General features: G+C 44.9%; 1 protein-coding gene across 3 annotated transcripts in view; it reads left to right on the top strand.

Moving 5' to 3' along the window:
- VPS16 (VPS16 core subunit of CORVET and HOPS complexes) overlaps positions 1-26,355 on the top strand; it is a 334,351-nt gene that overhangs the window by 142,334 nt on the left and 165,662 nt on the right. For all 3 annotated transcript variants that reach the window (XM_073647833.1, XM_073647834.1, XM_073647832.1), the window contains exons 8-11: positions 2,221-2,276; positions 4,091-4,180; positions 4,259-4,353; positions 5,937-6,013. In XM_073647833.1, coding sequence (XP_073503934.1) covers positions 2,221-2,276; positions 4,091-4,180; positions 4,259-4,353; positions 5,937-6,013 — 318 coding nt within the window. The remainder of the gene's footprint in view (positions 1-2,220; positions 2,277-4,090; positions 4,181-4,258; positions 4,354-5,936; positions 6,014-26,355) is intronic.

Raw genomic sequence — 26,355 nt, 5'->3', positions numbered from 1 at the left:
GAGCATGTGACCAGACCATCAGCCTCCTCCAAAAGAAGAGCAGCGTTCTTATGTGAGGTGTTTTATAATTGGAGGAGGCTGATGGTCTGGTCACATGCTCCTCCACCAGCAGCAATTGTATGGTCACAAGTGCTGGTCAGTGTGTGAGGAAAGCTGCTTGGAGGAGGCTGATGGTCTGGTCACATGCTCCTCCACCAGCAGCAATTGTATGGTCACAAGTGCTGGTCAGTGTGTGAGGAAAGCTGCTTGGAGGAGGCTGATGGTCTGGTCACATGCTCCTCTACCAGCAGCCATTGTATGGTCACAAGTGCTGGGCAGTGTGTGAGGAAAGCTGCTTGGGGGAGGCTGATGGTCTGGTCGCATGCTCCTCTACCAGCAGCCATTGTATGGTCACGAGTGCTGGTAGGTGTGTGAGGAAAGCTACTTGGAGGATGCAGATGGTCTGGTCACATGCTCCTCTACCAGCAGCCATTGTATGGTCACAAGTGCTGGGCAGTGTGTGAGGAAAGCTGCTTGGAGGAGGCTGATGATCTGGTCACATGCTCCTTCACCACCAGCCATTGTATGATCACGAGTGCTGGTAGGTGTGTGAGGAAAGCTGCTTGGAGGAGGCTGATGGTCTGGTCACATGCTCCTCCACCACCAGCCATTGTATGGTCACAAGTGCTGGGCAGTGTGTGAGGAAAGCTGCTTGGGGGAGGCTGATGGTCTGGTCGCATGCTCCTCTACCAGCAGCCATTGTATGGTCACGAGTGCTGGTAGGTGTGTGAGGAAAGCTACTTGGAGGATGCAGATGGTCTGGTCACATGCTCCTCTACCAGCAGCCATTGTATGGTCACAAGTGCTGGGCAGTGTGTGAGGAAAACTGCTTGGAGGAGGCTGATGATCTGGTCACATGCTCCTTCACCACCAGCCATTGTATGATCACGAGTGCTGGTAGGTGTGTGAGGAAAGCTGCTTGGAGGAGGCTGATGGTCTGGTCACATGCTCCTCCACCACCAGCCATTGTATGGTCACAAGTGCTGGGCAGTGAGTGAGGAAAGCTGCTTGGAGGATGCTGATGGTCTGGTCACATGCTCCTCCACCACCAGCCATTGTATGGTCACAAGTGCTGGGCAGTGAGTGAGGAAAGCTGCTTGGAGGATGCTGATGGTCTGGTCACATGCTCCTCCACCACCAGCCATTGTATGGTCACAAGTGCTGGTCAGTGTGTGAGGAAAGCTGCTTGGAGGATGCTGATGGTCTGGTCACATGCTCCTCCACCACCAGCCATTGTATGGTCACAAGTGCTGGTCAGTGTGTGAGGAAAGCTGCTTGGAGGAGGCTGATGGTCTGGTCACATGCTCCTCCACCACCAGCCATTGTATGGTCACGAGTGCTGGTAGGTGTGTGAGGAAAGCTGCTTGGAGGAGGCTGATGGTCTGGTCGCATGCTCCTCTACCAGCAGCCATTGTATGGTCACAAGTGCTGGGCAGTGTGTGAGGAAAACTGCTTGGAGGAGGCTGATGATCTGGTCACATGCTCCTTCACCACCAGCCATTGTATGATCACGAGTGCTGGTAGGTGTGTGAGGAAAGCTGCTTGGAGGAGGCTGATGGTCTGGTCACATGCTCCTCCACCACCAGCCATTGTATGGTCACAAGTGCTGGGCAGTGAGTGAGGAAAGCTGCTTGGAGGATGCTGATGGTCTGGTCACATGCTCCTCCACCACCAGCCATTGTATGGTCACAAGTGCTGGGCAGTGAGTGAGGAAAGCTGCTTGGAGGATGCTGATGGTCTGGTCACATGCTCCTCCACCACCAGCCATTGTATGGTCACAAGTGCTGGTCAGTGTGTGAGGAAAGCTGCTTGGAGGATGCTGATGGTCTGGTCACATGCTCCTCCACCACCAGCCATTGTATGGTCACAAGTGCTGGTCAGTGTGTGAGGAAAGCTGCTTGGAGGAGGCTGATGGTCTGGTCGCATGCTCCTCTACCACCAGCCATTGTATGGTCACAAGTGTTGGTCAGTGTGTGAGGAAAGCTGCTTGGAGGAGGCTGATGGTCTGGTCACATGCTCCTCCACCACCAGCCGTTGTATGGTCACAAGTGCTGGGCAGTGAGTGAGGAAAGCTGCACTAACAAGAGAAAGTGGTCAGTTGGTCAGCCCCTTTAACATTTAGCTGAAATGATGCCAGATATGAAGAAAGATGCATTGCAGTAATTTTTTTTTTCTTTTTAGGAAAAATTTTGTGATTTAATGTCCGACATAAAGCAACCACCAAAACAAATGTCCTGGTAAATATATTTCTTCCTTTTTATTTCCTCGGGTGAAAATCATTAAAACATTTTGAGAACATTCAAGTGAACAGTTTATCACAATATAGAGCATTTTTGGAATAAATTTTACTGTAGCATTAAATCGTAGATTAAAAGGGTAATGGAAGAATGTTACCCACTAACTAACTTGGAAAATTACTCTAAACTAAAAAATTCACTTGAAGAAGCTATGGAACCAGGATCATTCTGGAGATGTTATCTCCCTCTGGCTTCTCTCTTCTCACATGTATAGCTCTCAGTGAGCACTGCACTGATGCCTTTTGTTCAATTATAAATTAGATTTTAAAATGACACATAAAATATCCTCCATTAATTTAAAAAAAAGTCCCCGCCAATCATGGTCAAAATGCAAGTATTGATATTTGAAAGTGATTATAAACGATGACAAACACTAATAAAATGTGTATTTTAAGGAAACACTATATGATTTCCAGAGACATTAACTATAATGTAAAGAAAAGCATTTTCATTGTTTTTTTTTTTTTTACACGCAGTGTGTTGGTTATTTCCATTGTTTTACTGTCAATCATGAGCAGAACAAATAAACTTACTGAAGTGCTGGATCTCTTATATAAAGGATACTAGTGTGCCCGATGAACCCCATTGCTAAATCATAGTGCCTGTTGGGTTACATTTGGGTCAGTTTTACCACACTTTATGTGCTATAAAAAACTGAAAAAAAATAAAGGTGGAATGAACATTTTTTTCCCCATTTTGCCACACTTGGAATTGTTTTCCTGTTTTTAGTATAAGCTATGGTAAAAGGAATGGTGTCATTCAAAACTACAAATACCCTCGCAACAAACAAGCCTTTGCAGTTTGCTGAAAAATAAATAAATTATGGCCGTTAGAAGTAGGGAAGGAAGAAACTAAAGCGCAAAAGTGTAAAAATTCCTAGTGGTTAACTAAAAAAAATGCATAATAGAAGCACTCAATTGCTGTTTGGTAGAGATGGTGTGAATGATTTCACCGTGCCGGTACTGCGGCCACATCTGTTATATGTGGCCATTGGACAGGAGCCTTGCGAACCACCTTCTACCTGCCAAAATCTGCTCCATTTTTATTAGCTGGAGCAATATTAAATGTCAGTCAAGTAGTTGGGGACACAAAATATCTTAGATTGCAACGGGTACATTTTATCTTGGTCTTCTATTTGCCACCATCAAATCCAACTTTCTATCGTCTGATCATAATTTCTATGTGACTTTGTTCTATCTGCCCCTGCTGCTTAATAACTTTTGCCGTGGCTTAAGCATTTCCACAAATAAGGACACCGTGGACTGAGATCTCTAGGGCATTAAGTAGTAGTCACGTATTATTGTGCTAATTATTTAACGGCTATTTTATTTCTTTACATATTTGCATCCACCTATGCAGTAGTGATCTGGCATTAAAAAGTAACATGCCGAACAACCCTGAACGTCAGGGCTCAATAATAAGTGAATGGCTGGGGAACTGTATGGCCAGCTGCCGCTTTCTTTGGTAGACAGCTGCGTTTTGTAAGGCCAATTCTTTGGTTTTCAGCTAATTGCCAGGCCAGCTTAACCTGAGAAGCTGTTTTTTAAGAAAACCGTTTTAAGTTTAGGATTGTTTTGAATGAAGATGTCTAAAATGTGCACTTCAGATGTTGTACCATGTTAAAGATATTAGATGGTAGTTAAGTCCTTCACTTCAGAAGGTTGAGCTCTGCAAGTACGGTGTGTTTTCTGGAATTCTGTTTTAATATGTGAAGGGTGTTAGGATCACTCTTTTTTTCTTTGTTCTTGTTATAGGTGCATCAGACCGCGAAGTAAACAAGTTGCAGTCGTTGTCCTGTGGCACAAGATGCTTCTTGTTGCTGGACGTGCCGAAGAGAACATTTTGTATCCTTTCCGTTTTCTTTATGTCAAAGTAATTTCTTAACCTAATATATATTTTTAAGCCCTTAACCACCATCACATATTTCCTTTGGATGAGGAAACTTTTATTGTCTCTGAACTCGATGGTGTCAGACTTATTTCTCACTCAACACATGAATTTCTTCATGAAATCCCAAGTACGTGTCACATGAGTACACCTTAAAGTCTATGTAAACTTTTGCAGCTCTTTTATGTTTTTCCAATCAATCTGAAATAAAAAGCATCGATACAGTCTGAGGAGTTAGAGAAGTGTGCGATACTGCTTATTCTTTTGGTGAACCTAGACTCTACCTTTGCACCTACGTTCCCTGCTGCAGTTTTCTGCCCTGACCAGGCCAATGGGAAACTCTTTTCAGCTGCTGTGATTTTTTTTATTTTTTTAGTAACAGGAACAGTCTGGTAGCACAACTGTTTGTAGACCTAGGTTAAATGAAGAGACAAGTAGAATTAGAGGGGAGATTAAATGGAACCTGTCATACAAAATAACACTATTAACCTGTAGATTTGGGGTTAATATGTAGGTTAATGGCGTTCTGCCATCGTGCGGTGCCTGCACTGACAGTCACACTGCAGGGAGGAAATTAACGTTATTCCCCCACAGACTCCCTCTTTCGGTCACGAGGTGGAGCCAGCACTGTTTTCAGTTACCACTCTGTGCATAGTGAGCAGTGGTTGTAATCGCGCCCCCCGCCTTGACTGACAGCCGGCTCTACTGCTGAGCCTGAGCATTACCCCCATATCTGCAGGTCAGTAGTGTTATTTTACATGACTGGTTCCCTTTAAATGTATTGCATTAAAGCACCACTCCAGCATAGGTTTTTTTTTCTGCGCTGGAGTGGCGCTTTAGACGTAAGTCCCCTGCCCTGGTCATATACTCACCCTCCAGTGTCTTCACCATTTTTCGGCGCCATGTTTTGAGCACATCTCATGACTGGCTGGAACTCAGAAGCTACATAAGAAGCTCTCAATGCAAGTCTATGAGAGCCAGAACGAGACCAGGACAAGGCTTTCACAGACTTACAATGATTGGTGACCACCGGCTCATTCCATGAAACACTGGAGATGCTTGCAGGTCACAATCTGCAGGAGACGGACCAGAGCGGCAGCGAAAACAGATACCACGCTGGAAGGTGAGTATCAGACAAGAGGCAGGGGACTTTGGATTTTAAGCACCACTCCAGCTGTGAAATAAAAAAAAAACGCTGGAGTGGTGTCATTATTGTCATTAGCAGCAACGGTTTTTGAATAAAAAGAAACTATTGTGACTAAATAATAAAAGAATATAATGACTTGTTGAAGGTAAAAGGTACTTGCAATGTGTTTACATTTACAAATAGGAAAAAATTTTAAAATCAATCCTTAATTTTTTTCAACACATATAGATGGAAAGAAACAGCAAATCTGATTCTGTCTGTAACTGATAAACCGAATACATTTTTCTTGTAGAAGACAAAAATGGCTGTAAACATTAAATGAAGTAAAAAAACTAGAATTTTGGCTTAATGTTTGCCTACCTATTGTTGGAAAAAGGTGGTCTGGAGTAATGAAGAAGCATTTTTAGAATGCTTATATTGCCCACCTGAGAAAGCCTTTCAATCCTATGCATTAAACTCTAGTATCGCTGCTGATCCTGAGACCTCTGAGAGCTGATCTCATGAGGGTATGAATCAAGACTATTTTGGTAAGCCTAACAAAATGTTTTCTCGTTTTTTTTTCTTAGAAGCAACTGAAGAAATTTTTAAAATTGCTTCAATGGCCCCAGGTGCACTTTTGATGGAAGCACAAAAGGAATATGAGGTAAATCTCAGTTTAAATGTATGAAGTAGCTGAGACCCCTCACCACCGTGATATAAAGTACATCTTCATTAAGAAATGTAATAAGTCAAACCCACACATGTTGAGAATTCATAAGTGTAATTCAGTTCTTGTAGTTGGGTTTGTTTTGTGCTTCCAAAGTCAAATAATTTATGGATAAGCCATAAATATAGGATATGCCATATGTATAAAGTACATGCAGATTCCATCAGTAGAGCCCACCTCTATCTGAAGAAGGTAGCCCTGTTCCACACTTCTGTCAGTGGAGAGGTGGTCCAGATGCGTATACAAATGGATGGAAACTCTAACCATCTCTCTGACAATGGTGCACATTAGGGCCCTATTTTTATAATAGACGTAGGTCCCATTGACATCTACTATACATTTATGGCTTCCCATGTAAAAATGCTATAAATGTACGAGATAGGAACACCTCTTTACATGTATTAGCACAAGTTAAAGTGGGATATGTAATCGGTCACTGATACGTTACATAGGCAAAACAATAAATACAAGTTATGATGTCACAAATTATTTAAAAATAAATACAATTAACAGGAAGATTTTCATAATATTGCTACCAAAACTATGAACGTTAAAAACGTATTTGAATTGTCAAAACTTTCCCTTGTACAAAATGTATGTATGTATGTAACCTACAATATATAACTTGCAAACTTGAACACATTCATGCAAGAGATATGAAATTTAAAAATATGACTAGATTTTCAAAGAATAAAGAGGAAACTCCCAAACACAATCTATATACGTAAATCATGTATTTACGGTACTAGTCAAAAGTTTGGACACAACTGACAGCATGTGAGGAAGACGCACTTCACATCACTCCTGCATAAAATCCTGAGAAATCCTTTACCAGGGAAAAAAACGCCTATTCTGAGCCTAAAGGCTCACATCCTGCTTCTCTGACCTTTGTACTGTGAAATGGTGGTCTCGTCGTGGAGGAAAATATGACACGAAGAAGGAAATGCAGCCAAGGGAGGACACACTATCTAAGATAGCATCGGTGTCTGACACTCCAGCTCATGATAGAGCAGCAGACGCCACAGCCGAACTCGAGCGCTTTGCTACAGTCTCTGTGATCCCTCTGCAGATTGCCACCCAGTCTGGAGCAGATTCTGATAAGGTTATAACGGAGGCGGATAAGGAGTCTCTCATATGCAAGATGGCGCCAGCGCTCACAACCTCCAAGGCAGGCAATTTACTTTCACTTTAATTTCCACAAGCCAGGTGATGTGAAAACATATATGGAAAGTTTTAGGAGAAACTCAAAAGGTTTCACACTTTTGCTCGAATCAGGGAGTCGATCAAACGGAGACAAGGGCACACAGTGTCGGTGTACAGGCTTGTCTGACTCTCAGATGCCCAGGCACAAGTCTTTATTACAACCACAGAGATATGAAAAGGGGAATGGCTTAATACATTACCTAAAGAAGATAGTATGTAAGTTGGGAATAACAAAATCGTAAATTATGGAAACTGCTCCAGAAGTCCTTGAAACTATTCTACCCAGCTTTCTATTCCTTCTGTAACAAAGAAAGCTTAGCACAAAGACACCTCTATATCAGAGACAATGCCCTGTGTTATAGCTTTTACTGATAACACTTATAAAGCTAATTAAAAAAATTAAATTATCAAAGATATATGAATTGTGTAAATAATCAAAGTAAAGTATAAAAATTTACCATAACTAGAGATGGACGAGTCCAAACAGTAAGGTTCGGGGTCCGTACCGAACACCTACTGTTTGGGCGCGGACCCCGAACAAAGACTTCCTCAAGAAGTCCGTGGTACTGTTCGGGTGTTTCCCGCGCTGTCATCTGCGTGTCATCATTACTACAGGTGAGTGCTCTGCGGAATCACGCTGTCAGATGTCGTCGTGATTTCGCAGCTGTGACTGTTACTGTCACAGGTGTGTCAGAGGTGACAGACAGTCGCCCTGCAGTGGTTTGCAGGATGTCTCCACGTTTGCCAATGCAGGCAGCTGCCTAGATAGGAGGCTGTGTTTAGGACCCAGCGACTACCTCCATTCAGTCTGGGCGTATATATACCTGGTGTGTCTAGGTAAGCGTCGCCGGTTATACTCATTTCTACTTGGAACTTGGCTGAAGCAGCATCACGTCCTCTCTGGAGTCTTGAGGCCGTGTGCCCTGTTGGAGTTCTTCTAAAGCTAAGTTATTATTTCCCTGTGTTATCTTCCCCTTTTGTCTTTAGAGTTCTAGCAAAGGTTGACTAGTGCTCATCTCCTTCCACCCCCAGCTTTAGCCTTACGCCAGGGATAGTAGGACGAGGCATGTGATCGGCGACCGCTGCGGAGGCTGTATAGGGACGTTAGGGGGAGACAGGGTGACGCTAGTCCAGATTAGGTCGTCACCTCTTCCCCCTTTCCCTAGTGTCTGGGCTCCCTTTCCCTTTCCCCTCTGTGTTGCACTCACACCTGGTGTGACATTATAACAGGCCGAGCACGTTTTGGGAAAAAAAAAAAAGACACAAGATTGACATTTTGTTTTGTTTTTCTTTGTGTGTTTTTGGGCGTGCACCTTTTTTTCCCCCCTTACTCACTTTAGTATGGGATCAGTTGCAGAGCAGTTCCGCTGTCTGTCTCTTGAGGTGAATGACCTCCGCTGTGAGGTTCAGCAGCAGTATCAGTGGTTACTGACCGCCAATGTCTGGGTCTCTGCAGGTAGGCCTGTCCAGCCTGAACCCAAGGTTGCCCTCCCGAACAGGTTTTCAGGAGGTAGGGACCGTTTTTTTGTGTTTATAGTGGCATGCAAATTGTATTTCAAGCTTCGTCCCTACTCCTCCAGTAATGAGAAGCAACAGGTTGGCATTGTGATCTCTCTACTGCGGGGAGATCCTCATTCGTGGGCGTTTTCATTACCGCAGGATTCGGTTTGTCTCCAATCTGTGGAGGGGTTTTTTGGAGCTCATGCCCTCATCTATGATGACCCTGACCGAGTCGCCTTCAGCAGGGGATTTGGTCAGTGCGGTCAGTGGAAACATACAGTTCGGAATTCCGTAGATGGGCAACGGATTCCAAATGGAATGACTCAGCCCTTAAAAGTCAATTTTGTGAGGGGCTAACAGAAAGGTTGAAAGATGCCTTGGCTGTATATGATACCCCTCAGTCCTTGGAGGCTGCCATGTCTTTGGCCATACGTCTGGATAGGCGCCTTTGGGATAGACGGGTGCGACCTCCTTCTCCGGGGCCTTCTTATCGGGGTTGTGTACCTTTGCCAAGGAAGCGGTCTGGGGGTGAACCAGTACTGGGGGAGGTGGAGAAACCTATGCAGTTAGGGGGTGTTTCTACATCATACATCTCCCCGGAGATTCAAAAGAAAAAAGGCTTATGTTTTTTTTGTGGGAAAAAGGGACACTTTGTTGGGACCGGTCCTTCAATTCCTAAACAAAAAGAGACTCTATTAACTCTCGGTAGTCTTGAGTCAGGTAAACAAGGGGTGCATTTGTTGTCAAACTGCAGTTCCCGCTTTGTCCTGACTGCATAGGTGGTGCTAGAGAGCACAATTGAAAAAAAAATCTGTTTTTGTTGTCAGTGGAGCCGAGGTCAGCATGGTTGATGCTAAGTTTGTGAAAACTCATGGTCTTGCTTGCTGTGCTTTAGCTGAACCTATTTCCATCTTTACTATCGACTCGGTGCCACTTGCACAGAAAGCATTTACTCAGATTTCACAATGAACTGTACAATTTACAATCGTTCCTTGCTATGTTTTTGAGAATCTCCCTGCTCCAATTGTTTTAGGTATCCCATGGCTTGTTTAACATAATCTATTGGTGAATTGGCAAGCCGGGGAGATTACTGCCATGAGAACTGTCTGAATGTTTCCATTGCTACTGTCTCTGCGGAAATACTGTCTGCTTTTCTGTCTGGTTTTGAGGACATTATTTCTGAGAAGGGGTGTCAGGATTTGCCTCCTCATCGTGCTTATGACTGTCTTGTTAACCTGACCCCCGGAGCAAAACTACCCAAGTCCAGACTGTATAATCTTTCTGGCACTGAGAGACAAGCCATGAAGGATTTCATTGCGGAAAGTCTGGAGAAGGGACATATCAGACCCTTATCTTCGCCCATGGCAGCAGGCTTCTTCTTTGTGAAGAAAAAAGATGGCGGTCTACGTCCTTGTTTAGATTTCCGGGAATTAAATCAAATTACCATCCGTGATCTATATCCTCTACCTCTGATTCCTGATTTGTTCAGCCAGGTTGTAGGGGCTAAGGTATTCTCCAAGTTGTATTTAAGGGGATCCTACAATCTGGTTAGATTCAGAGAAGGGAACAAATGGAAGACAGCGTTCAATAGCCTGGAAGGTCATTTCGAGAGTCTGGTTATGCCTTTTGGCTTGACCAATGCACCTGCGGTATTCCCGCATTTTATAAATGATATTTTTCATCATTTGGTGGTGAGGTTTATGGTGGTCTGGACGATATTTTGGTTTATTCACCTGATTTTGAGACCCATCGGGGGCATGTTAAGCAGGTGCTCCAGATATTAAGGGATAACAAACTCTATGCCAAACTAGAGAAATGTGTGTTTGCTGTTCAGGAGTTGCAGTTTTTGGGGTACTTGTTGTCATCTTCAGGTTTTCGGATGGATCCGGAGAAGATCCGTGCAGTCCTTGACTGGGAACGTCCCGAGAACCTGAAGGATCTACAACGTTTTCTGGGCTTTACTAAATTTTACAGGAAATTCATCCAAAATTACTCGCTGGTAGCGAAAGCCCTTACTGACATGACTAAGAAGGGGTCTGATTTTTCCAACTGGTCGGAGGCGTCCCTCCAGGCTTTTTCTTCCTTAAAGAATCACTTTGCCACTGCACCTATTCTCAGTCAACCTGATGTTTCTCAACCCTTTATTGTGGAGGTCAATGCTTCAGATGTCGGGGTTGGGGCTGTGTTGTCTCAGGGTTCGTTCCCTGGTAAATGGCGTCCATGCGCCTTCTTTTCTAAAAAATTGTCTCCGGCTGAGAGAAATTATGACGTGGGTAATAGGGAACTTTTGGTGATCAAATTGATGTTCGAGGAATGGCAACACTGGTTGGAGGGGGCTGTTCATCCTATTACTGTTATTACTGACCATAAGAATCTGTCAGCTAAACTTCTCAACCCTAGACAAGCCAGATGGTACCTGTTTTTTACTAGGTTCAATTTTGCTGTCACTTTTCGTCCAGGGGTCAAAAACGTCAAGGTTGATGCTTTGTCCCGGAGCTTGCCTGGTGGTGGTGACCATGAGAACCCTGCTCCGATATTACAGAAAGGGGTAGTTATTTCGGATATTTTCCCTGAACTGGAGGGTGAGGTTCTGGAGGCTCAGGGGGACGCCCCTGCCTCCTGCCCTTCAGGAAAGTTATTTGTACCACCTGATCTGCACCGTAAGGAACATCATAACGCTGTGCTTGCTGTGCATCCAGGTGGTAAGGCAACCAAAGACCTCCTCTCTCATAGTTTTTGGTGGCGGGGGTTGCATCGGGATGTAATTGAACACATAGCTGCTTGTGGTATTTGTGCACGTTCTAAGGTTTCGCACACCCGTCCGTCTGGTATTCTTCTTCTGCTACCTATCCCTAGCAGGCCATGGACACACTTGTCCATGGATTTTATTACTGACCTACCGGTTTCTGCAGGCAAAATGGTGGTTTTGTTAGTAGTAGATAGGTTCAGTAAAATGGTTCACTGTGTCGCTTTACCTGCACTTCCCAATGCGAAAACACTTGCTCAGGTGGTCATAAATGAGATTGTGAAGCTTCACTGGGTTCCTTCCGATGTGTCTGATCGGGAGACCCAGTTTGTTTCCAAGTTCTGGAAGGCATTCTGTTCTCGACTGTGGGTGCAGCTGTCCTTTTCCTCTGCCTTCCACCCTCAGTCGAATGGTCAGACCGAGCGGGTCAATCAGAACTTTGAGACATACCTCAGGTGTTTCGTCTCTGAAAATCAGGAGGATTGGGCATCCTATTTACTGCTGGCAGAATTTGCCATCAATAATCGTCAAGAATCCACTGGCAGGTCACCGTTTTTCAGTGCATACAGTTATCATCCCCAGTTTGGTACTTTCAGTGGGGGAGGAGCTTCAGGAGTTCCTGAAGAGGAACGAACGGTTTGCTTCTTCTCTCTCCTTGGTGTGGCAGGGTGTTCTGTGTAATTTGAAGACCATGGGTGACAGGTATAAACGTATGGCTGACAGAAAACGCTTGCCAGGTCCGGACCTGAATGTGAATGACTTTGTGTGGTTGTCTACCAAGAATATAATATTGAAAGTTCCTTCTTGGAAGCTGGGATCTAGGTTTATTGGTCCCTACAAAATTACCGCTGTCATTAACCCAACAGCATTTCGTCTTGAACTTCCTCAGGCCCTTAAGGTTCACAATGTGTTCCAGAGGTCCTTACTCAAAAGGTACGTAGAACCTCATGAGCCCTCACCTCTAACACTGTCCCCAGTAATGGTTGATGGTAATTTGGAGTTCGAGATTTCGAGGATAGTAGATTCTCGTCTCCATTATCGTTCTCTGCAATACTTGGTGCACTGGAAAGGCTATGGTCCGGAGGAGAGGACGTGAGTTTCAGCATCAGCGGTGAACGCTCCCAGATTGGTTCGCTCTTTTCACACCTCTTTTCCTGAGAAACACAGTCCTGAGTGTCCAGAGGCCATTCATAGAGAGGGGAGTACTGTCACGGGTGTGTCAGAGGTGACAGACAGTCGCCCTGCGGTGGTTTGCAGGAGGTCTCCACGTTTGGCAATGCAAACAGCTGCCTAGATAGGAGGCTGTGTTTAGAACCCAGCGACTACCTCCTTTTAGTCTGTGTATATATACCTGGTGTGTCTAGGTGGGTGTCGCCGGTTATACTAATTTCTACTTGGAACTTGGCTGAAGCAGCATCACGTCCTCTCTGGAGTCTTGAGGCCGTGTGCCCTGTTGGAGTTCTTATAAAGCTAAGTTATCATTTCCCTGTGTTATCTTCCCCTTTTGTCTTTAGAGTGCTAGCAAAGGTTGACTAGTGCTCATCTCCTTCCACCCCCAGCTTTAGCCTTACGCCAGGGATAGTAGGGCGAGGCATGTGATCGGCGACCGCTGCAGAGGCTGTATAGGGACGTTAGGGGGAGACAGGGTGACGCTAGTCCAGATTAGGAGGTCACCTCTTCTCCCTTTCCCCTCTGTGTTGCACTCACACCTGGCGTGACAGTTACCCACAGTAAAAAGCTTACCGCTGGTGACCGGCTCTGGCTGATGAGACTACTACCCTCATCAGCCGGCGCCCGCTGTTATTGTAAATAGTGAACACAGACGCAGCTGGATGGGAGCAGTAGTCTCTCATCAGCAGCGCCTGTGCTGAAAGTTAAAAAAAAATAAAGTTAAAATTAATTAATAAATATTGAAATAAAAAACACATTGTACTCACACCCAGTCCCTGATGCACTTGTCCCCTTTAAAAAATGATAAAAAAACATATACTCACCTTAATGCCTTATCCCCGATGTCCATGTTACCAGTAATAAAGAAAAAATAATAAACCACCATAATCCTCACCTACCCGCTGTAGTCCCTAGTGTCCCACGACGATCTCATGAATAGAACAGCCACATTGTTAGATGTCAACGCTCTATTCAGCAGCCGGCAATACACTGACAGGAGCGTAATCGCTACTGCAGTGTATAGCGCTGAGCTGCCGGAAGTGAGATCACTGGAGTTCATCAGCTGATGAAGTTTCGGTGACCTTACTTACAGCACAACCGCTGCGTGAGACAATTCCCATGCAGCAGTGGTGCCATAAGTGAGGTCACTGGGGCTCATCAGCTGATTGAACTCAGGTGACCTCAATCCTGGGAGCTCAGCGCTATACACTGACACAGGAGTGATTACACTCACAAGTCTGGGAAGAAACTGTAAACCACAACTTACCATTGTCCAAATTTCCATGGTTATTTTTCTGAAAACTTCTATCATCACAAATCATAGAAGTGCTCTCACACCTTTCCTAGTCCTTGGAGTGTGGACATCGCAGGCTTAACTTAAGTTCTTTTACTTTAATCTCACCTACTGGAAACTTCTTAGCCCTGTGTGTTATAAATTTATCTTGGTGTAGCTCATACATTTTAAGCTAGCCGTAAGATTTATCTGTAACCATGGACTCTCCACCCACCCAACAATCTGGACCGGAACCACATGGCTGCTGGTGAGGTTTCCTCTGTCATAATGGGCAGAATTAAAGTCTCTTCGTGGAAACCGCTTTAGTTGAACGCCTCATAAGGGGTTGGGGACACTGCGAGATATAGCATTGTATTAGAGGATTAGAGGGCTGTGGGTGCATAGCCAGCACTATTTAGAAACGTTTTTTGAAACTATGTCTCACAGCAGGACTTGGTGATGCTTATCAGTTTGCTGTTCTATTCCTCTTTTAGTACCTCATTGCGAGTTATGGAAAGGGATTAAATTTCCATCAGCATGGTCCAAAGGGGCAGAATCATCACCTTCGCTGCTGCCAGGGATGAGGACCTTTTTCAGTGGCTGGCATTGATCCAAATATCTTTGCCTTGGAGCTTATCAGAAGTGGCAGTGGTCAGTAGTACTGGAAATGGCTCACTGTTTCTGGGTTCCAGTGGTCTTCTCATATGTCTCTTGACCACAACCTATTCTCCTGGTACCAATGTGTATGTGCCGCTTATTCATTTGGGGTCTGGGATGGAGGAAAAAATAATTGAGTAACAGTCAAATGTTTGTTCAACTCCAAGACATATTCAGTGAGGCAACTGTAGGAGGCCTGCAGCTGCTTTGGGAAATGCAATCCTCTTAGGGACACTACCAAATAGTATTTCATACGGGGACAGCTTCTCTCTAAAACTTGGGGCAGTCCTCACTGAATGCAATGCAATGGTCAAGCAATCTACCCAGGACAGGTGTGTTTTTTCCATGCACTTCTGGATTTTTAATTTCAGTGTACCATTACTTTGTGAATGATGGGGAATATGGAAAGCTTATCAATCGCCAGAATGGCCATAATCTGTTTCATCAGTTCTCCAGTGACGTGTGTGCCTCTGTCACTCTATGCTTTTGGGTACCCCATATCTGCAGACCACCTCACTTATAAATTTTTTTTTTTTTTCCCTTTTGCGTTAACTTTGGTCACTGCCAAGCTTCAGGCAACCAAGGGAAGAGATCGATGCATACCAGGACGTATTCATAAGTACCCACCTTAGATAGCTGTACGCAGCCCACCTGCAGTTTCTGAAATGGATAATCTGGTTTTGGTGTACATTTTTGTGGGACTAGAATAGGTCTACCAGGGTTATGTTTCGCACAAACGAGACATACTTTGTAGCTGCATTCAGGAACCCTGGGGAGCACCAGTTTTGTAGCACTACTTCACACCTAACACCCTTTGAGTTGTGCACTGGGGGAAGGTCCTAGGGCAGCCATCATGGGGAACAAAAAAAAAAAAAGTTGAAGAAACCAGCTTCCAAAAGTGCAAATATTTATTGAAGCAAATCCACGCGTTTTTTCCATGTGAGATTCCCCGATGTAATTTGGAAATTTTTAAACTGCGTGGATTTGCTTCAATAAATATTTGCACTTTTGGAAGCTGGTTTCTTCAACTTTTTTTTTTTTTCATGCAAACACGTGAGGCCACACGTACCCGTGCTTCCTTCCAAAGCCTACAGCAATCAGGTGAGCTGAATCTACTTTCCTCTTTTTTCATCATGGGGAACAGGCTGCGTGGGAGACAAATCCTGTTGTATGCCTGCCATACCCCTGACTCTGACCGTACAGCCCGATTTGGCCCATGCGTTCTGTTCGTGTGGGGGAGCCTGAGTCTGAAAAACCTGCAGTACTTAACGATCAATGGCCTCTGGGGCCGGTGCGGTGACAGTTTCCTCTGTCAAAAGGGGGCTTCCCGCACTTTAAGTCGCTGAGTCCCCCAGCAGGGCCGTGTCTGCTATGGCCAGTATTCCAGTCAGAGGTAGTCGTGCTGCTTCCTTAGCCGCCTGGTCAGCCAAGGCATTCCCTTCTGCAAGGAGAGTTTGTTCCCGTGTGTGCGCTGATAGCTGCCCTTCGGGGAAGCGTGAGTGCTGTGAGTAGCTGCTCTACCGCCTTATAGGTTTGCGCAGAAGCCAGAAAATTACAACTCATACAAATGGCGCCAAAGTCATGTGCGAACCTTTAAAACATGTCTCAAGTCCGAAAATACATGAATCTCTTTACCTTTTCCCAGATTGCCTGCTACAGAGAGCGCCTTCAGCTCAGCCTCTGGCGTAGAGCAGCTGGAGGAGAGTGCTTCATTTATTACTACCTTACCATTGTGGACTACTGCATACCTGGTAATGAATCTTCCTTGATTGTTGTTCCAAGCTCTGGAATCATCTACAAAATACTCCGCAGAGGGGTTAGTGAGGGTACATCAGTAATATTTAACAAGCCCCATGTTTCTGCCTCCATCAATGCCTGAAAGTCCTATTCATGTTTCAATGTCAAACTAAGTTTCTTCATCTGCTAGTTTGAAAAATCGGGGCAGCTTTTGGCTCACAGACCCTCCCTTTATCCAAACCTGATAGTCTCCTCCCTTTTCTAAATCCACTGGTAGTAGTGTAGCTGAATTTAGAACATTAAAACATTACAGCTAAACGGGGAGATTATATGAACAATAAGACCTCCTTTCCGGAGCTCTCGGACATTATCATGTATCACTGCATTCTTGACCGTACTTATAGGGTACTGCTTTCTACAGGGGGATGGATACCTGGTTTAAGTTTCACTGTCACCAGGGAATAGGTAGTTTTCCTAAATCAAGTCTGTAACTATTATTATTATTATTATTATTATTATTATTATTATTATTTATATAGCGCCATTGATTCCATGGTGCTGTACAAAGAGTTACATACCAAATACAGATATCACTTACAGTAAACAAACGAACTATGAAAGACTGGTACAGAGGGAAGAGGACACTGCCCTTGCGGGCTTACATTCTACAGGAACGGGGAAGGAGACAGGTTGGGGAAGATGGTTGCAGTAGCTCCTTTGTTGTTCAGGTGGCAGCAAGCAGGTTGTAAGCTTGTTTGAAGAGATGGGTTTTCAGGTTCCGTCTGAAGGATCCAAATGTAGAGGCTAATCGGACATGTGGCACAGAATTCCATAGGATGGGGGATATTTGGGAGAAATCTTGGAGGTGATTGGGTGAGGAATGAATAAGTGTGGAGGAGAGGAGGTGGTCTTGGGAGGACTGGAGATTACATAAGAGAATATATCGGGAGATTAGTTCAGAGATGTACAGAGGAGAAAGGTTATGGATGGCTTTGTAGGTCACTGTTAGTAGTTTGAACTGGATACGCTGGGCAATTGGGAGCCAGTGAAGGGATTTTCAAAGAGGGTTAGCAGAGGAGTAGCGAGGCGAGAGATGAACCAGTTGCACAGCAGAGTTGAGGGTGGACTGGAGGGGTGCGAGAGTGTTAGCAGGTAGGCCACAGAGGAGGGTGTTGCAGTAGTAAGTAGAGGGAGATGATGAACACATGCAAAAGCAGTTTAGTAGATTGAGGGTTTAGGAAATTACGGATTCTGGAAATATTTTTGAGCTGGAGGCGACAAAAGGTGGCGAGAGCTTGGATGTGGGTTTTAAAGGACAGGGCAGAGTCAAGGGTTACTCCGAGGCAGCGGATTGCCGGTACAGGGGAAAGTGTAATGTCATTTATTGTGATACAGAGATCAGGTGAGGAAGATATGCGAGATGGGGGAAAGATGATGAGTTCAGTTTTGTCCATATTGAGCTTGAGGAAGCGAGAGGAGAAGGAGGATATGGCTGATAGACATGCTGGGATTCTGGACAGCAGAGAAGTGACATCTGGCCAGAGAGGTAGATCTGGGTGTCATCAGCATACAGATGGTACTGGAAGCCAAGGGATTTTATGAGCTGTCCCAGGCCAAGGGTATAGATTGAGAAGACTAGGGGTCCTAGGCCAGAGCCTTGAGGGACTCCCAACAGAGAGGGGGCAGGATGAGGAGGTAGTGTTGGAGTGGGAGACGCTAAATGTGCAGTTAGAAAGGTATGAGGAGATCCAAGTTAGGGCAAGGTCTTTGACGCCAAAGGAAGAGAGGATCTGTAGTAGGAGGCAGGGGTCAACTGTGTCGAAGGCAGTGGACTGGTCAAGATGGAGTACAGAGAATTGTCTGTTAGCTTTGGCTGTAAGTAAGTCATTAGTAATTTTGGTAAGGGCAGTTTCGGTGGAATGCCAGATTGTTGGTTGTCGAAGAGATAGTTAGATGAGAAGTGAGTGGAAAGTTCAGCGTGAACGTGTTGCTCAAGGAGTTTGGAGGCAAATGGGAGCAGCGAAATGGGGTGGTAGCTGGACCAGGCGGTTTGGTCGAGGGATGGCTTTTTGAGCATTGTGGCAGATTTGAAGGTACCAGAAGTTAGTGATAGTTTGAAAAGATGAGTTAGGGACAGGATGAGTGTGAGGAGGAAGTGGGATGGGATGGGGTCGAGTGCACAAGTGGTGAGGTGTGATTTGGAGAGGAGACGAGTGAGGTCTCCTTCTGTTATGTTGGAAAGGGAGGTTATGGGGACAGGGCAATGGTCTGGTAAACAAAGGTTTGTGGTCGTCGGACAGTAAAGACTTGCCCTGTTTGGTCAATCTTGTTTTTGAAGTGTGTGGCAAACTCCTTAGCATAGATGACGTAGGTCGGAGGGGGCAGTGGAGGGTGGAGAAGAGAGTTGAAAGTGTTGAATAACTGTTTGGGGTTGTAGGATAAGGAAGATATGAGGGTTGTGAAGTAGGCCTGTTTAACAGCGGTGAGGGCTGATTTGAATGCAAGTGTTGCTTGTTCAAATGCAGTGAAGTCATCTTGCGAGTGTTTTTTCTTCCAATGCCGCTCTGCAACCCTAGACGCTTGCCGAAGCTGTTTAGTGAGGTTGTTGTGCCAGGGTTGCCTATTGACTCGTCACGATCTGCCATGCACAAGAGTGGCAACCGAGTCAATAGCTGATGCGAGAGTGGAATTTTAGAAAGCAGTGGTGCTGTCTGTGTTGTGGAGTGAAGATATAGATGTCAGTGGTAGAATAGAGTCAGAGAGTATGTGAGTGTCTAGGTGTGCAAGGTTTCTACGGGGGTGTGCTAGTTGCTGGACATGGGTGACAGGTGAGGAGGACAGGGATGAGAAAGTGAGTAGATTGTGGTCAGATAGGGGTAGGGGGGAGGTTGTGAGGTTAGATAAGGAGCAGATTCGGGTGAAGATGAGGTCTAGTGTGTGTCCATCTGTGTGGGTGGCTGAGGAGGACCACTGAGTAAGTCCAAAGTACGAAGTAAGCGACAGGAGTTTGGATGCTGTTGATTGGCGAGTGTAAGTGGGGATGTTGAAATCGCCCATGATGATTGTGAGAATGTCAGCAGAGACAAAGTAAAGAAGCCAGTTGGAGAATTGGTCAATAAAGGCATGCCCACAGCTAGCTGGGTATGTTCCCGAGCCAAGTAAGTAGGGAATGGGGTGTGGAGCTTGTACTGTCCAGGGCCGTAGAAAGTGTCAGGGACAGGAGACTACATAGGGTGCTGTCATCTTGGGGCCATTTGGAGCAAATTCTATGCAGATTCTATTTTCTGCAACACGTCTGTCCCTAACAAAGTAATAGATGCATCAGGGGAGACTAAACCTGGGTCACAATTGAAATTGAATCATGCAAATGCAATCAGAGGGGCTGAGTCATTTGTAGTTTTGTAGGTCGTCCCTCTACCCCTTCACAAGTTACATATTCAGGGGACAGTATGTCTTCTGATTTGTGTTCTGCATTAATACTGTACAGGCTGATCAAGTATCTAACATAAATGTAACAGTTTGTCCCTCCACAGGAAAAAGTCTCCCCCTCCTTCTTCCCTTTCTTAGCTGCACAGGTCCTAACTAACTTTCTTTGACATGCTTTCTACTTCAGCACCCTGGGCTATTTCCTTCAGATCAACCCATTGCATATTGCGCCACTCGGGGCTCTAGTGCGTTCTACGGTCTGGACTATAGGTCTAAGGCCGTTCATGAAACACTGCAGCAATAATAAGGGGTCACTGTAAAATCACTGAGACTAGATCATCCCATTGGGCCCGATATGCCTCCTGGACACCATGGAGATGCATTCTAAATGTTAGTGGTCTGGAAGCTGGGCAGCGAGAGCAATGAGCTCACTTGGGGGACCAGGGCAACTGTTACGCTATTGGCTATACTTGTGGCTGATCATGTACCAGCAGGTAATTTTCTGTACTAGGAGGTAGAAGTGTACATGACTCGTGGTCCTCATGGGGAGCAGAAGCACCTTGGGCATCCATGGCGTGGGGACCCACAGGACACAGTAATTAACCCCTCGGGGATTCTGTTGGCCACAAACTCTGCAGTTCCATCACATCGTTACTTCATAAGGCAGGGGAGTCAAAAAGGATGTAGGTTTTACATGAAGTACAGAGACTACAGGGATCTCTGCATTTTTCTGTATCATAGGCACAGAACTGTGCATGTAATCTATTTCCTCTGATTTCTTTTAACTCATTGAGAGACACTTTGACTACTTCTAACCACATCCTAGCCAGCTCAGATCTGTTCTTATCGATCTTCCAGAAATCCTTCCCAAATGCAAATACACTTCTCCCATTCCTTTTTAGTCTTTCCACTATATCACATGCAGGGACCTCTGAGTGATGCCTCTGAGACTGCTTACTTCCTTTCAGTTGCCAGCCCTCTGACTGCAAATTTAATACCTGCAGCTATACAATGAGCTGAATGGGCTCATAGAGTCTTAACCGTACAAGGCTCTACTCTTCTCCCAGCACCAATTTGCTTGCAAGAGAATGATTTCAACTCCCGGAACCTCTGTTCTCGCAAGAGAAGAATTTTTAGGAAATATCAACATCCGGTAACTAGTTCTTTATACCCATGCAACTTTGATACACAACCAAAAAATAACAATCCAAAAACTATACTACCAATAGTTATCGTAATTACTTCCACTAGCCAAAATAACATGTCATGGGAGAATAAGTTATTTTTCTACAAAACCTTTATCCACCTCCTCTGATTCAAACAGATTAAATGTAGCACAAAAGAGGAGGAGTTACATACATCAGAGCATAATGGCAGGTTTTAACTACTCAAACAAAGAGTTCTCCTCAACATTCTGCAGGGGGCACAGCTTGACCATGAAATCTGTGTTGTGTCTCCCCTCTCTGGCTATTGTTTCCTGGTCTGGATATACTTGCTAGCTAAGGACGACTACTCCTATCATGAGATTTCCTCTCCTAAGTTCACACAACACGGACACCAAGGATGATTATTTATCAGAACTAGTTCACAATACATCAGTCACTCAATCCACACTGCACATTCGCTGGCACAAGGCCCTTTTTGGTCACTCAAAACTCATTCAGCCCAACATCCAAAGATCCTCATAGTTTACAACAATATCATTCCAGACATAACAATCATATAGACAACAGAGGCAACATATAACTATCCTTCTACTCCTGAAATATTTTACTTGTTTATCTAATTTAATTTTTATCAGGATATATTGCTTTGTAAATTATTGTCTGTCTTTGAAGAATCAATTAGGGCAGGTTGTCTACCAGAGGAGCAGGCTGTGGTGGTCCTTTTAAAACCTGGGAAGGATCAGTCTTTACCAGATTCTTATAGGCCCATTTCCCTTCTTCTGACTGACATTAAATTATTTGCTAAGATTCTAGCCAATAGGCTATCTAAGATAATCACTAAGGTAGTTAAAGGGGTTGTGCACTACTTTGACATTGATGCCCTATCTACAGGATAGGGCATCCATGTATGACCAGCCGGGGTCCCGCACGCGGCACCTCCGTCAATTAGCTGTTATCGGTGCTGGCAGCGGCTGGAAGCCCTTACCTGCGGTGCCTGGCCGTCAACTTGTAGTGGCCGCCGCTTGCAACTGCACATCCACCTCCCATTCAATTGAATGTTACAGATTTTAAATACTTGGGAGTGGTGCGTTCACTTCATTTAGCTCCATTGTTGCTGAAATTCAGATCCAAAATAGATACTTTGTGCCTTCTCTTACTATCACCAGTTAGGAAGAGCAATCTTTTAAAAATATTCCTTATGCCACAGCTTTTATATTTTCTGCATTATACCCCAGTATGGGTTAATATATGTTGTTGTTTTTTCTATAAGATACATAGTATATTTCGGGAACTTGTATAGAAAAAGAAGTCAGCAAGAATTAGACTTGCAGAGGGGAAAGCATGATGGTGGTATTGCAGTCCCTAATGCATGGATTTATTTCTTGGTTTCACAGTTGCATGGTTGGGGATTATTATTCAAGGAGGGAACTAAATGGAACCTTACCATATGTACTGTAGGCTGGCCCCTAAAGATGGTGATCCTGTATATCCTACTCTAAATATGATTTATAAAGTCTGGGGTAGAGGTAAACATATTTTAGTTATCAGTCATTATATGGAGTACATTGTGGCATGATTATAGTCTATCTGAAATTTATAAACTAGAAGGTTTTAGCAAATGAGAAAAGAAGGGAATTTGTTTACTATCACAAATTATAAGATATGGAGCTCTCAAAAGTTACAAACAAATTCATTTAGAATTTAACCTTCTTCACAAGACCTTTTATCATTATTTACAATGCATACAGTGATGAGCAAAAGGGTAACAATGTTTTGAACTTTTGACTTTCAGGCTCCATATCTCACCATCCACTACTGCTTGGAACATGAGACTACCATCATTTTATAAACAATCATCTTGGGTATCTTCTACATAAATTTGACTTGCAACTATTTAGCATATAATTAGTTATACAGATGCTTGACATGTCACTGTATTGTCACGGTTTATTTCCTGGTGATGGAAAAATCTTTTTCTTCGTGTATACTACAAATTACAACCTGTTCTCATATTCCCTAATAGCTCAGTGTGTTATTAGGTTGATTCCCAAGCAAAAGGTCACTGGTTCAAATCGAGGAGAAGCAATTTAGAAGACTTCCCAAGATAGGAGAAACCGCATCATCCAGCTCGGTCTCTTGGCCAAGAAGATTGCCAAACTGCATGATGAGAGTGCCATGATAGTTGGAAGAATACGAATTGAAGTCCGTCCATGCAAAAGCCAAGAGGTGGACGTCAAGGCAAAATATCAGTCAACAAGTCGGCTCATCTCAAGGTCTATCAGTTCTAGTGCGACAAACTAGGCAGTGCAGGTGGCTCTTATGCTTTGTAATGGTGAGATCACAGGCGTCCATGCAAGCACTGTGCGATGCACGTTACACAACTCTGTAATGGTGGCCCGAAAAAAGGTGTAGAAACCTCGACTTCAATATCGTCATAAGAAGTGTCTCCTCGACTTTGCAAAAAAGGATGAAAAGTGGACAGTAAAAGATTGTAAACTGGTAATTTGGAGCGAAGAGATGAAAGTTAATATACTAGGCTATGATGGATGTAAATGGGTCTGGAAGAAACAATGAAAAAAGGGCTAACTGATCGAGAAATTGAAAGTGGAAGAAGCCTGATGATATGGGGTTGTTTCACAGCCAAATGCGTTGGATACCTGAACAGGATAGATGATGGTCTCAATGCTGAGCTATATGTGCGTATCCTACAAGACTAGTTACTTTGGGTTTTGAAAAGGACGACACTGTTCTAGCAGAACAACGACCCGAAGCATACTTCGAGATTGGAGAAGAAATGGTTCAATGACAATGAAGTATAGGTGCTGGATTGGCCCCTACAGTACCCAGACCTCAACATAAATCAAACACTTGTGGGTAGAGTTGAAGAAAAAACTGTATACATGCCCAAGTGAGTCAACCAATATGCACCAACTTTGGTAATGTGTAGCAGAGACCTGGAATCAGATTTTGGTCGAGACATGCTGGACTCTGATTAAGAGCATGCCCGGAAGGATTCAGACAGTGTTGAAAGCCAAAGGTGGATTTACAAAATACTAACAAAATAATAAAAATTCAAATTTTGATTTTTTTTTTAGGAGCAAAACCATGACCAAAATCTGCATAACTAATCATATGCTAAATAGTTGCAAGTCAAATTTATGTATGAAGATAGCGAAGATTGTCTATAAAATGATGATATTCTCATGTTTGAAGCAGTAGTGTATGGTGAAATATGGAGCCTAAAAGTCAAAAGTTCAAAACATTGTTACCCTTTTGCTCGTCAGTGTATAATGTGCAATTTTAGGGTACTGATATTAATGTTGATAACCATCCTATGGTAAATTACATTTTCACTGCTATTACTACAAAAGGCCTAATTTCTTATATATACTGCTCAAAAAAATAAAGGGAACACTTAAACAGAATATAACTCCAAGTAAATCAAACTTCTGTGAAATCAAACTGTCCACTTAGGATGCAACACTGATTGACAATCAATTTTACATGCTGTTGTGCAAATGGAATAGACAATAGATGGAAATTATTGGCAATTATCAAGACACCCTCAGTAAAGAAGTGGTTCTGCAGGTGGGGACCACAGACCACATCTCCGTACCAATGCTTTCTCGCTGATGTTTTGGTCACTTTTGAATGTTGGTTGTACTTTCACACTCGTGGTAGCATGAGACAGACTCTACAACCCACAGAATTTGCTCAGGTAGTGCAGTTCTTCCAGGATGGCACATCAATGCGAGCTGTGGCAAGAAGGTTTGCTGTGTCTGTCAGCGTAGTGTCCAGAGGCTGGAGGCGCTTCCAGGAGACAGGCCAGTACACCAGGAGACATGGAGGGGGCCGTAGGAGGGCAACAACCCAGCAGCAGGACCGCTACCTCCGCCTTTGTGCAAGGAGGAACAGGAGGAGCACTGCCAGAGCCCTGCAAAATGACCTCCAACAGGCCACAAATGTGCATGTGTCTGCACAAACGGTTAGAAACCGACTCCATGAGGGTGGTATGAGGGCTTGACGTCCACAGATGGGGGTTGTGCTCACAGCCCAACACCTTGCAGAACGCTTGGCATTTGCCACAGAGCACCAGGATTGGCAAAGTCGCCACTGGCGCCCTGTGCTCTTCACAGATGAAAGCCAGTTCACACTGAGCACATGTGACAGGCGTGACAGAGTCTGGAGACGCCGTGGAAAGCGATCTGCTGCCTGCAACATCCTTCAGCATGACCGGTTTGGCAGTGGGTCAGTAAAGGTGTGGGGTGGCATTTCTTTGGAGGGCCGCACAGCCCTTCATGTGCTCGCCAGAGGTAGCCTGACTGCCATTAGGTACCGAGATGAGATCCTCAGACCCCTTGTGAGACCATATGCTGGTGCGGTTGGCCCTGGGTTCCTCCTAATGCAGGACAATGCCAGACCTCATGTGGCTGGAGTGTGTCAGCAGTTCCTGCAAGATGAAGGCATTGAAGCTATGGACTTTCAGCAGCAGAAGGGAAGGAAGGGAGACACAGATTCTCTACTTCGTGGGTAGGAGGAGCCCCATAGGATAGTCACCTCAGATTGGAAAAAGACGGCCGGCCCCTCCAGTATATAGGCTCCTCCTACTCCCATGTTCATCAGTCTTTTTATCTGAGGTCTCAGAGGATAGTCGCTGCTTCGGCAGCTCCTCAGAAGAGTTGTTATTTTATATCCAGCGAGTCCTGGACCCCCCGTGGTCTAGAGGTCTCTTGGGGTCTCGGCGCTGCTGAGACCCCTGACCCTCCCCTGGCAGCTCTGTGTACCCCTTGAGGAGGTTCCCACTTATGCCTGCCGGCCCCGGGGGATACAGGGCGCTCCCTGGCGGAGGCGCACACCACACATCTGAGAGGGTCCCTGCGTGCTCCGCCATAGGGGGGAGCAAAGGGCCATGGCGCCACACATCCCTGAAGATCCCTGTGGCGTTCAGCCGGGTAAGTGCTCTTTGGTCTAAAGAGTATCTTTGACGGCTACGGCAAGTGTACTGCCTGTGTGTTTCTTGTCTATTTCAGACGCTGCCTTGACTGGAGAGCAGAGACGGAGGCCAGTAATTTTTATGTTTATTTTTTATTTGCGCATGCTTTTTCGTTTTTGCTTCCTGCCTTCATTGAGGCAGGAAGCTCCCTGTATTGGCGCGCGTTTTCTGCCCTCATTTTTGTTGTTTGAATAAGGCGGGGGGGGGGGCGTGGCCTAGCGGGGGCATGACTTAGCGTCTCCTGGCTTCCTGCCGTCATTACTTAGGCAGGAAGCGCTTGGTTGAGCGTGCGCTGGCGGTCCCTGCTTCTCCCTCCGGCGTCCAGCGGCGCCTCCTGCTCTCTGCTCCCCGTCCGTCCACACACTTAGGAGGAGCGGTCGCCGCAGTACCGGTGAATCCCCTCTGCCT

Source organism: Phyllobates terribilis, unplaced genomic scaffold (assembly GCF_046119375.1).
Source record: "Phyllobates terribilis strain yellow unplaced genomic scaffold, ASM4611937v1 Scaffold_9__5_contigs__length_417890890, whole genome shotgun sequence".
Lineage (NCBI taxonomy): Eukaryota > Metazoa > Chordata > Amphibia > Anura > Dendrobatidae > Phyllobates > Phyllobates terribilis.
Note: the sequence above shows the minus strand (reverse complement) of the source record. Positions and strands in the feature narration are given on the sequence as shown.